Genomic DNA, 12,471 nt, shown 5'->3' on the forward strand with positions numbered 1-12,471 from the left:
CCCGGGCTTTCGGCGCGGAGGCAGGAAGCAGCCGGTAAGAAGAGGGCCCCGCCAAGGGGAACCTGATCGGCGCTTAAAAGGCAGCAATTAAAGTCTTAACCGCGATCCATCTGCCGCGGGTCCTGCTCCAGACGCCAGCCCCACCCGGGTAACCCCCACCGCCCGCCCTTTGTCTGCGCCCAAGAGGGAGGAAACGGGAGCAGCGCCCGGCGGGGTATCAGGGGACCCGGGGGGCGCTGCCTGGCACCCCCATGTCTGCGTCGCTCAAACCCGGCTCGCCCAGCCCCCCTGCTCCTTCCTGCCGTTGGCCCATCCCAGGATCCTCAGCCCGGACATCTCCCCACACTTCTGCCCGCACTCACAAGCCTCACCCCCTCCCAGGGTCAGCCCATCGCACCCTCTGGCCTTCTGTCCCCGCCAGGGGGGCCTGATCCCTCGCTGCAGGGGGGTTGTGTGCGCGGGATGGCGCCTGGCTGGGGCCGCGGGAAGGGATCCCGCACTCCGGGGTGCTGGATCAGTCCGGCCCCTGCCCGCCGCATGGTCCCAGGAGAGGCCACACTCCCCCTGGACGTGGGAAGTCAGAGATCCCTCCGGGGCCCGCCTGCGGGACTCGCCACCCACTTCACCTCCAGTCCCCGCCGCGGTTTCCAGAGGAGAGAGGCGCTGGGTACCTGGCTCCGCTGGGAGGAGGGCCGCCCTTCTCAGCCCAGAGAGGCGCGGATCAGCCCTTGTCCAGCTTCTTCTCCAGAGCGCAGGGCTGGGTCGGGGTGGAACGGGGGGCTGTTGCAGGGTCTCCAACAGGGCGTTGCCCGGGCTCTCAGGAGGGCGTGGGGCGACTTTTCCCTGCCACCCTGGCCCCATTTCGGCTCATCCATTGGAGCCCCCCGGAGCTCTCTCCCCAATCAGGTCCAGGGCCCTGATCCATCTCCGCGCAGCTTCCTCGCGTCCGCGGGCCTAGAGGAGGGCGCGCAGCGGTGGGGGAGCCGGCAATGTGGGCGGGCTGTTGGTGCCTCTCAGCTGCCCCCTTTTGCCAACCCAGAGACTAGAGGAAACAACAATCAGGGACACCTCGGCCGCTGGGCCCGGGCTGAGCTTCCCCTTCCCACGTGTGCAAAGCGCCCTGGCGAGCAGCCGGGCCTGGAACCCCTCCGGGGAGCGGGCAACAGGCATTTTCAGGCGGTACAAAAGCGGCGGCTACTCGGCCACAACCAGGCCCCCAAAGGGCCCCAGAAAAAGCCAGCAGCCCCAGAGCCGGGGGAGGGAGGGGACCTGCCCAGGCGAGGCCCCCCCTACACAGCCATGCCTCTGGCCAGGCGCCCTTGCAGCCTGTTGCTTTGCTCGGACACAGCCGTGTGGGGAACCGCAGGCCCCGCTGCACAGAACAGCAGCCGACGGCCGGGCAGGCTGGAGTAACTCCGCTGCCACTTGCTTTGGCCGTAGGTTAGCTTGGCTACCAAAGGAACAGGTAGGGGAATCGCGGTAGGGACCCTCTCCCCCAGGCACGCTGACGTGCTCCTGTGCTTTGGCTGTAAACGCGCGGAGCGAGCAGCCCCGCAGCCTCTGGGTAGACAGGGATGCCCTGTGCCGATCGAGTCCCCTCGGGCTGGCCCTGCTCAAGTACCCAGGCAGCGCAGGTCAGGTTTGCTTTGGACAGGCGCTGCCTCCACACTGCGCTTCAACTTGTGGCTCTCGGCGCGGCTTGGCCCCAGTGGCGTCTGGCTTTTGCTGCGTGCGATTGAACTGTGCAGCGAGGGGATCTGGGGCAAATTTCACCCCGCTTGTTGGCTGCCCTTTCCAAAAGACCAACCCCCGCCAGGCCCGGAGTGTAAGCCCCCGGCTAGCGCCTGCGAGAAGGGCAGCAGCCCTCGGAGCAGCCAACATCCCCCGCCTCCGCCAGAGCCTGGGCTGGGCTGGGAAGTGGCCAGGAAACACACAGCTTCCCCCAGAGTCGCTTCTCCTGCAGCACTCGGCTCGCCCCTAGCTCGGACTCGGTTTCCTTATTTAGCACTTGGGCAAGGATTTTAGACGCTGTCACTTAGAGCCAAACGAGACAATTGATGTCGGATCGGCTTGGCCCCTAACGCCCGCGAAACAGATTGTGGACAATAAGAAAAGAGAGGCGGGGGGGGGGGGGGGGTTGCGTGAGGGGGGGGGAGGAGACACCTCCTTCTCTGGGAGGGGAGGCTGCGGCTCCAATGAAAAGTAGTCGCTTACTAGGGGAGTGGGTGTGTATGGTGGGGAGGGGGGGAAACTTTTCCTGTTGACTGTTGGAAGCGAATTGAGCAATTATCTAGTTTACCTTCTCCTCTTGGAAGTTAACGATTGGCGAGATCTCGGCGGCGTTATTGACACAACACTTTCTATTGATAGAAATAAGCAGCGATTGTCCTTAAGTCACTGGTGCGCCAAAGTAAGCTGTGATGGGCTGGCACGAGGCCACTGGGCTGGGAAGGCTGGTTCCGCCGGCGGAGGCTCTGATGATGGTGGCGGCCACGGGGCTGGTCTCCCTCCTTGCAGATCAGTGACCAGAAAAAGGGGGAGAGTGGAGAGAGAGAGAGAGAGAGAGAGAGGGGGGAAAAAGAGGCGTCTACCAAAGCGGCTCAGCCCGGCGAACAAATGCAAGCCAGCCATGGACAATAGTAGCCACCACCCTGCAACCAAAATCTTAGCAACTTCGCCAGCCAGAGAGAGCCTGTCTGCTCGAGGCAACATGATCAGCACTTCCAAACCCCTGGCTTTCTCCATTGAGCGCATCATGGCCAGGACTCCAGAGCCCAAGTCCATCCCGGTGCCGCCCTTCCTCCACGGATCCGTGCCCAAAGGGGACCCCAAACACTCTCTGCACCTCAACTCCTCCATCCCCTGCATGATCCCCTTTGTCCCGGTGGCGTACGACCCCCTGCCCAAAGCGGGGGTGGCAGGCTCGGAAGCCAGGAAGGCTCACTTGGACTCCTCCGCCTCCCCCTTCAGCTGCGGCGATCTGTTGAACTGTGCCCTGAGCCTGAAAGGCGATTTCCCCCGCGATGCCCTGCCCCTGCAGCAGTACAAACTGGTGAGACCGCGCGTGGTCAATCACTCGTCTTTCCACGCCATGGGAGCGCTCTGCTACTTGAACCGCGGCGACGGCCCTTGTCACCCGTCCTCCAGCGTCAACATCCACCCGGTGGCTTCGTATTTCCTCAGCTCTCCTTTGCACCCGCAGCCCAAGGCGTACCTGGCGGAGAGAAACAAGCTGGTGCTCCCGGCCGTGGAAAAGTACCCTTCCGGAGTGGCCTTCAAGGACTTGTCGCAGGCTCAGCTCCAGCACTACATGAAAGAAAGTGCCCAAATCCTCTCGGAAAAAATCGCCTTCAAGAGCTCGGAGTTCAGCCGGAGCTCTCCCAGCAGCAAGCCCAAAGTTTTCACGTGTGAAGTTTGTGGAAAGGCAAGTAACTTCACTTTCTTTGCTTGCGTCAAGTTTCTAACCCTTTTTCTGCTCCAGTTTTAGAACTACCCCCCGGGGCTTTATGATTCTAATAGCTTCTTTTTCTTCTGATTTCACTTTCAAGGTATTTAATGCACATTATAATTTAACTCGCCACATGCCAGTCCACACAGGAGCCAGACCCTTTGTTTGCAAAGTTTGTGGCAAGGGCTTCAGACAAGCAAGCACACTCTGCAGGCACAAGATCATACACACCCAGGTGAATCTCTCTCCCTATTGCGCTGTGTATTTCCATCTGCTTTCCATCCGACCGAAAACAGTTAAAACGGGGTCGTTTGGTCGGGAGGCTTTGGCGTTTGTTTTCTAAGCAGACTCTTTTGTCTCTGTGAAGCCACAGATATCCAAGCGCCCTGCCATGCACTCACTTCAATATTTGCTTTTGTTTCCTTCTAGGAAAAGCCTCACAAGTGTAACCAATGTGGCAAAGCGTTTAACCGAAGTTCCACTTTAAACACACACACACGAATCCACGCAGGCTACAAACCTTTTGTTTGTGAATTCTGTGGCAAAGGATTTCATCAAAAAGGTACAAGTCTCAAACTCCTTGTTAGTCTCCTAAGAACCCCACCCGTAGAAGTTTCAGAATCAAAACAATTTGCAGGAGGGCTTGCTTTATTTTTTCAGTAATTTATCTTACTCGTTTTAAACCCTCGGCTAGGTTTTAACCTGGAGATCCGATTTTTATATTGAATACTCGGTAGCTGATTATCCGATTTAAGTTTGCAGAGAAGAGTGAAAATTGAAAAAGAAAGAAAGAAAAGAAAATGGCAAGACGCAGTTTCTAATCTATATGCATTCCCCCACCCCAAATGCAATTTTTATTGGTCACTTTTTTTTGCTGAGGTCTAAGAATCTTTGTTTAATATTAATCTTTGGTTCTAATAATTCCCCGACTATCGCGCAGCGTTAAAATGCATATTTCGTGTCTTTTATAACTCCGGTGTTACTCCGCGCATTGCCGTTTGGGTCGGACAGTACATGTCAATGCAGGAATATTGCGTGGATGGTTTGTGTTGTGCGTTAGTTTAAAACGATCAATTGACACTTTCATCCGTAGCTCGGGTTTGGGGGTGGGTGAAAGCTCTTTCCACCCGGTAGCGTCTGTGACCCTTGATTTATTTGTTCCCAGGCAATTACAAAAACCACAAACTGACCCATAGCGGCGAGAAGCAGTTCAAGTGCAATATCTGCAACAAGGCTTTCCACCAGGTTTACAACCTGACCTTCCACATGCACACTCACAACGACAAGAAGCCCTTCACCTGCCCCACCTGCGGCAAGGGGTTCTGCAGGAACTTTGATCTCAAGAAGCACGTCCGGAAGCTTCACGACAGCGCCCTGGGACTGCCGCGGGTCCCCGCCGAGCCGGGTTCAGACCAGGCGCTGCAGCCGCCGGGGCCGCTGCTGCAACAGCCGCACCACCCGTGAGGGAGCTGCAAGCCCGGAGCTCCGACCTTGCTAGCGGGGAAAGCAGCGCGGAGCCCTGCCGCTGCCACGACCCTCCTGCTCCTTTGCATGCACCTGTTAAGCGGTTTTGTGTACTACGCTCTATGGGGCCACTAACAGTGATGGGCTGGTCGCTTTCTTCTTTTGGTTGTTGTTGGGTTGTTTTGTTTTCTTTTAAGACTCGATTTTTTTAACATCTCAGGGGTGGAGATGGTTAAAAAAAGCCAAGCCCCCACGCCAATTTCTGCTGTATTTATTGGGATCTGTATTATCCGAGCCGGGAATGCTGCACCACTTAATTATTTCGATGTGTAGATATCTGTGTGTTGGTTCTGCCCTGTCTTCGATGCCTGCTGGTTGTCCCTTCCCGATATCTCCCCTCCTTCACCCGCTCCCTGAATATCGTATCTCTGTGGCCAGAGCTGATTCACTATGTACGGATTTGAATTTCAGTTTGATTCTTGCACGTGGAAAATGAATTCGTTGACCTGGTGGAAATAAATACTTGGAGCAGATGATTGACTCATCCAGGGCGCATTAGCTATTTAAATTCGTCAGCTACAAGACCAATGATCCTATTAAAGAGCTGTGATCCCACCATACCGATTCCTAATGTATTGATAACGAAAGGCTGGGGGCGGACGACAGATTGTGTGTGCGTGCGTGCGTGTATGTGTGTGTGTTCGTTTTCTCCTTCGAGGAGAGGGAAGATGGATGGAAATCAAAACTGGCTGATGCCAGGTCCTTGAAATGCTCTAATCAGCAGCTCTGCTGTAAGCTTAGGCTCTGGTGTTTTCTAACTGCAAACCTCTCCTGTTTTCTTGCCAAAACACTGAAACAACTGCTAAAGACTTTAATTAAGAGGGGGTAATTAGCTCGGATTTATCAAAGCCGGGTTGTTATACTATTAGCTGCTCAGTAGAAGCTGCCAATCCAGCCTTAAAAACGAAGCACGCTCTAGGCACGGGCTATGCCTAGAAAGAAAGCGGGGAGGGAGAGCGGATGAGCGCGGGAAGGAGATTTTATTTTATGAATTTATTTTAAATCCTTCTGTTCGCAAAACAAAAATTACCCTCCCCGCCCCAGCGGGTGCTGTCCCCAGCCATTAGTACAAGCGGAATCTTTAAGAGGCTTCTTTGCTACTGTTATTTATTCGCCTCCTCCCCCGTGGAGCCAGGAGCCGGCCGCGGTGCGCAGAGCCAGGCTAGCTACCCCGGGTAACCCGCTCCCCGAGAGGCGGAGTTCGGGGCTCTCCTTTGGAGCGCGTGGTTTGGCATGAAATAAACAAACGCGCCGAGAATCTCTCCCCTGGAGGACGAGGGCAGCAAAATGGATGCGGGCGAATCCGAGGAGAGGCGCCAGCTGCGAACCAGCCTCCTGTGTCCTTAGCCGCCTTTCCGCTCTGGTGTTAGAGGTGTTTGAGAGCCGGGCTCCGCTTTTGGACTCGGAGCCGCGCTGTAGTTCAGACAGGGCCCGTCCTCCCTCTCCCGCCAACGGGAGCGGGTCACCAAATGTGTCAGCAGAGAGGAGCGGAGCAGAACTAGTTCCGATGCCCGGCGGGAGAGGAGGTAGGGGCCTAGAGCGCACTGGCTGGGCCCGGGCGGACAGCACGGGCGCTTTGACCATGGCAGCCGGCGCCAGGCAGTGATTCCAGGGATCGTGCGAAATAAATAGATCGCGGGCAAATGATCAGTTCTTGGGACGTTCCCGTAGCTCGCCACTAACTCCCTGCGTACCCCGCAGGCCCGGGGAGTTCCTACACGTCTCCGAAGTGTGTGGGGAGCAAAGATTTGGATTATTCCGGTTTCTTTTACGAGCTTAGTGGAGCCGATGATTCTTTGCGCGGTAATGCCCAAGGACACATCTCCGGGTCCTGGAGGGCACAGAGAGCCCGGTTCTTTTCCAGGCTGGGGAATACTCCCCTCTCTCCCCTGGCTTCCGGCTGTGTGTGCAGCAGAAGCGAATCGAGCTGGCTGTCGGGACAGGCCTAGGCTAGGAAGTCAGGTTAATGGTCTGGCACTTTGTAAACACTGGTGATGCGCTGCGTAATGTCGGTTTGAGGGGAATCTAGAGTGCAGCTGGATCTGTTTATAACGGACACCCTGGGAATACACTTTAAAGAGCCATGGAAAGGGCTTTAACAGGAAGTGCTCTCCCTTTCACAAACACAAGACTAGCCAGCGGAGCCTTCTTAAGAGATTTTATTTGTAAAATAAGCAGTCACCGAGGGCAAAACAACGCATCTGAAAGGGCCGGTTAAGGTTGCCTGCAGCATCACTTTCCTTCCTCTCCTCTCCTCCCCTCCCCCAGATCCATAAGAACACTGGATGCGGCCGGGCCTGAAATGGGAACACTAGCAAACACAGGGCAATGGCCCAGTTGGACGCCCCCACCCTTCTTTTTATCCAATATAGCCAGAGTCTGGTGGGCTGGCAGAATTGGAGAGAAAGGAGACTGTTTAATCGGACCAGGGTGCTTGTGGTTTTGCAGGCCTGGCCAAAAAGAGAGACTGAAATAAAAACTACAGGCGGGTTTAGTTTGCCCGAACAGTTGTTGAATTACAGCAAAGGTGAGGCCCCTGGGAAAGATGCAGACACCAGTGTGTTTTCCCCCGGGCGCAATTCCTATGGAAGGCTCCTTTGCTCAGGTCTCCGACCCACGAATCTTAAGACTATGGGGGAGCGTACCCCCATTCAGAGGTGCGGGAACAATGCGGACAGAAGGAGCGCTGAGAGCCACTGAACCAAACTGCAGACCTTGGGTATGATGGAAACCACTTGCGGCATCCCCAGCAGCTCTAGTCCCAGAGCCTCCACCCCAAGTCCCCCTCTCACCAGGAGCCTACTACTGAGCCGCAGGAGAAGAGCCCGGCGCGCAGGCTGGTGTGAGTGGAGGGTTTGGCTTCGGCGCCCTCTGTCGGGCCTCGCAGTCTTTGCAGGTGAGTTTCCCGGGCCGCGCATTCCTCCCTTGACACATCCGCCCTCAGATTGAACTCTCGCCTCTCGCGGGTGCGTCCCTGCGCCTCCCTTTCCCGGGCAGGCAAAGCGCCCGACGTGCCTGTCATGGAAGCCAACGGGAGCTGGGCGGCAGCGGGAGCGTGGAACGAAGGGAGAGGTCCCGGGCCGCCAGCGAGTAGCAGCATTCAAGTTTCACACCTGTTGCTCCCCCCTCCTTGGTGCACCTGGTGCCTCCTCCCGGTGCCTTCTTATCTAGCCCGCCCCTCTGCAGGCCTGGAAGAAGAAAGGAAGAAGCCCGAGGCGCAGAGAGGCGGCTAAGGCCACAGCCCCGCGTGTGTAGCCCGCAATCGCGGGCGGGCGCAGCTCTTCCTCCGTTTCGGAGCGGCTCAGGGCTAGGGAGAGCTGCTCTGTCTGAGCACAGCTGGCTGGGGAAATGTCGGCGAACTGGTGTGGCTGGGCGTCACCCCAAAGCATTGCCCGCTCTTCGGGTAGATTTCCAAACGGTCTCCTGGACACTAGGGACCAGGAAAAGGGGCAAAATCCACACGCCCTTAGTTCGAGTGACTTTTGGTGGGGGTGGGGAGATGAGTTCATCTCCCGGGCACACGGGGTATGGCTACACATCTACCCCTACACATCTACGTTATTTGGGGATACCAGAGGTATCCAGAAATAGCTCCCCCACGTTTTTACAAGCTCTTATTTTTTGAATGATTGGGCACACACTTTCAGCATCCGGGTAACCCTCATTCTGCGAGGGTTAAGGGATGTCTCGAAATAGCACTTTATTTTGAAATTTGGTGCTATCTGTACTGCACCATATTTTGAAATAGCCGATTTTGAAATAAACTTGAAATAAGTATGCAATTTGCCTAGCGCAAGTTGTGTATCTCATTCCGAGTTTAGAGTGCAGTGTAGACATAGCCTCAGAGTCCTATTGGTCCTCAGTCTGACCTGCTGCACGCTTTGTGTGTGCTAAAAATGACCCGAATGGCAAAATGAGAAGCCCATCCAGTGTCAGCGTGGACATTAGGGGAGAGGATCTCCCATCTGTGGGGTCAATACAGCTACCCAGAAGAGGTAGATAGGGCTGCAAGAAGTCCTCCCTGGACTGTCTACACACCCCCAAGCAATGTACCACCACCATTGCAAAACAAGCAAGCCCAGTCCAACTCCCTTTAGTGCACGTCCACTCAGCATGGCTAAAGCCAAAACAAGCTATGCAACTTGAGCTATGTCAATTGCGTAGCTTAAGTTGAAATAGCTTATTTCGGCTTTTGGCACTGTCTACACAGCAGGAAGTCAGAGAAAGAGCACTCTTCCTCCAACTTCCCTTACTCCTCATACAATGAGGGTTACAGGAGTCAGAGTAAGAAATCCTCCAGCTTGACATTATTTTGGCATTATGTCAAAATAACTGCTTGTTGTGTAGATGCAGACTATGTTATTTCAGTTATTCCAAAATAACACTGCTGTGTATACATGCCTTTAGTTAAAAAGGAAACTATGGAGGAGCTGACTCTCAGCAAGCTGTTGGGAAGTAGCTAAATGACTGACATCCCAGGTACTTGGGCAGTAAGCACCTCTCAGAACATTGCCAGCATCCACCAGATTGCTCCTGACTGCCAATCCTCTGGAGTTCAGCAGAAGGCCAAACTGCAGCTGCCATGTGTGAGGGTAGGGACACGTATCGTGTTCTTAGGCTCTGTGTACTAGGCCATCCAGCAAACCAGTAATGAAACCCTTGCTGGACAGAACAAGCTTGAAATGAAAGATTTAGCATGTTTGTTCCCCCTGCCAATATCAGGACATGGTACCAGTGATCTTGGCAGTGAACTTTTCAAATGTCCATTGACTGAACGGTGCAGAAGTCATTAGAGACACCAGGTGGTTGAGGTCATATATTTTATGGGATCAACTTCTGTTGGGGAGAGCGACAAATCTTCACCTGAGGGAAAAGTTTGCTGAAGAAGAGCTCTGTAAGTTCCAAAGCTTATCTCTCTCCCCAACAGAAGCTGGTCCAGTACAAGATATTACCTCACCCGATCTGTGTTTCTTCTGTCCTGGGACCAACAGCTCAGCAACCCTGAATACACCATAATTTTCCTTTCACTGTCACTGGACACTGGGGTGACACAGAACAATGTCACAATGATATGAGGTGAATGCAAATCTAGGGAGAATCTATTGCCAGTCTTATTTTGCCAATCCAGTACTCAGGGGCTGTGTCTAGACTGCATTCCTTTTCCATAAAAGGGATGCAAATTAGACACATCGCAATTGCAAATGAAGCGGGGATTTAAATCCCTCCCGCTTCATTTGCATAAACGTGGCTGCTGCTTTTTTCTGGCTCGGAGCTTTGCTGGAAAAAAGCGCCTGTCTAGACTGGGATCTTTCGGAAAATAAAGCCTTTTCTGAAAGATCCCTTGTTCCTCTTAAAATAAGGAATAAGGGGTCTTTCTGAAAAGGCTTTATTTTCCGAAAGATCCCCGTCTAGACTGGTGCTTTTTTCCGGCAAAGCTCCACGCTGGAAAAAAGCGGCAGCCATGTTTATGCAAATGAAGCGGGGGGGATTTAAATCCCTGCTTCATTTGCAATTGCGATGTGTCTAATTTGCATCCCTTTTATGGAAAAGGGATGCAGTCTAGACACAGCCAGGTTGTATATATACTGCATACTCAAAGTTGCACCAAAACTGATAATCAGAAAGATCTCAACACACAATGAGGCTCTCTGGAGATAAAATCAGTGCTGATATTGTTTCCAGAGGAGCAACCTCTGTTCAGATAGCTATCGGAAAGTACCATTAGCTCCATTTTGCAGATGGGGAATTGAGGCACAGAGCTATTAAATGATTTTGGACCATGATATATAAAAGCTTATCAAGCACATCTAGTGCCATGCTGCTGCAGGCAACCTAATCATATACTCCTATTAATAAATGTATCAAGCTCCATCTTAAAACTAGTTAGTGTGTCCCCACCCAGCTCCTTCTTTGGACCCTCACTCTGGTGCTTAGAAAACTCCCCCTGCCCCTAGTTTTTGGCCTCATTTTGCCCTGAATCATGTAGGAATGGCCATACTGCATCAAATCAATGGGCCTCCTAATTCAGAGCGCTGTCTTCTTACAATGGCTGCTGCCTGTTGCTAGGGAGGGAATGAACAGTTAGTGCTCCACCCTCTGCCATCCAGTTTCAGCTTCTGGCATTTGGAGGTTTAGGGCTCTCAAAAGCCTGGGATTATGACCCTGATCATTTAGGCCAGGAATGGGGAACCTAAGACCTGGGGGCCAGATGTGACTCCAACTTGCCTGGATATGGCCCCTAAGGCTCAGGGGTCCCCCTGTATTGGGGAACCCACACTGGTTCTTCTGTCTCCCCCCATTCCACGGAGCTGGAGCATAAAAAACCTACTAGCCTGAGGTCCCCTCCCCAAGGCTTTTGTATGCAAGGAGAATGTGGGACGTGTCTTTCTCCTTCTCAGTTGGGGGCCACAAGAGGGGTGTTTTTGTTGGGTTGTGGTTTTTCTTCTCACTTGTCTGCTGCCCCTGATTGATTTTTCTGGGGGTCAGTGGTCCCTGATCCAAAAAAAGTTTCTCACCCCTGGTTTAAATCCAAACATCCCTTCTGTCCACACAGAACCAGCGTGCCTTGGGCCAGGAACGCTCTCTGGACAGGTCAAAGCCCAAGTTCTGCTGTTTTGTGGATCAAAACAGTTTTGCAGTGCGGATGTGACTCGAGTCAAGTCACTAGACTCAGATTGGGAGAGTCTGCCAACTCTATCCCCAAATCCAGCTCTTCCCAGCCTTTCCATTCCACTACTTCCCACCCACTTCCCAGGAGACAGAAGCAACCTCCTGGTTCAAATGCCTGCACAGCATTTAACCCTTTCTTTTCACATGGACTGGTCAACTAGAAACATGGTCAACCCACATGTGTATTAGCTATGGCCAGCATTAAGGAGAAATCCTGCATCAAGTGCCCTTCTAGCTGGCCAAAGGAACATGGCCTGATTCTAGCAAGCCACTAAGGTGAGGTGAAGAAGATGTTCAACTTTGGCAAGAGCACAAGAAATGATCATGTCCACAAAGCTATAACCAAGTAGCCAATGTCAGTGGAAATCAATTGACACGCAGAACAATATAGAGAGTGAATCAAGCAGCTGAAGACACAGTGCCGCAAAGTCAAGGATGCTAATACGACGTCTGAGAACTCCCCATCTTTTTGCCTCTAGTCTGAGGAATTGAACCAAGTCCTGGGAGCTGCAGGGAGCACTGAGCTAGTACAGGGCATCTGCTGAGTGGGGATGGAACCTATATGATTCTCCAAGTCCAAACACAAGCACCTCCAGTGAACAGCTGGGGGGCTTGTGAACCAGAAGTGACAGATGCTTATAACAACAGGGCTATGCTGTCAAAGCAGCTTCAGCGCATCCTGGGGCCAGGCTTAAAGACACTGTTTAGGGAGAGCCTGGGGGAGTAGTTGGCAGCAGAACTGGCATCAGAGTAAGTGCCAAAGCTTGTAAGTTTTAGCTGCTGCATTCGTTATTAATGAACGGGAGGGATTTCTGGCTTATGGCCCTACC

General features: G+C 53.5%; 1 protein-coding gene across 1 annotated transcript; it reads left to right on the forward strand.

The window, feature by feature from the left end:
• The first annotated feature begins 2,281 nt into the window (after positions 1-2,281).
• On the forward strand, positions 2,282-5,492 carry FEZF1 (FEZ family zinc finger 1). Its single transcript, XM_075928811.1, has 4 exons — positions 2,282-3,424; positions 3,549-3,683; positions 3,878-4,010; positions 4,614-5,492. The coding sequence occupies exons 1-4, from the start codon at positions 2,630-2,632 to the stop codon at positions 4,910-4,912; spliced, it is 1,362 nt and encodes a 453-aa protein (XP_075784926.1). The 5' UTR covers positions 2,282-2,629; the 3' UTR covers positions 4,913-5,492.
• The last annotated feature ends 6,979 nt before the right edge of the window (positions 5,493-12,471 follow it).

This window comes from Pelodiscus sinensis, chromosome 1 (genome assembly GCF_049634645.1).
Source record: "Pelodiscus sinensis isolate JC-2024 chromosome 1, ASM4963464v1, whole genome shotgun sequence".
NCBI classification, from domain to species: Eukaryota; Metazoa; Chordata; order Testudines; family Trionychidae; genus Pelodiscus; species Pelodiscus sinensis.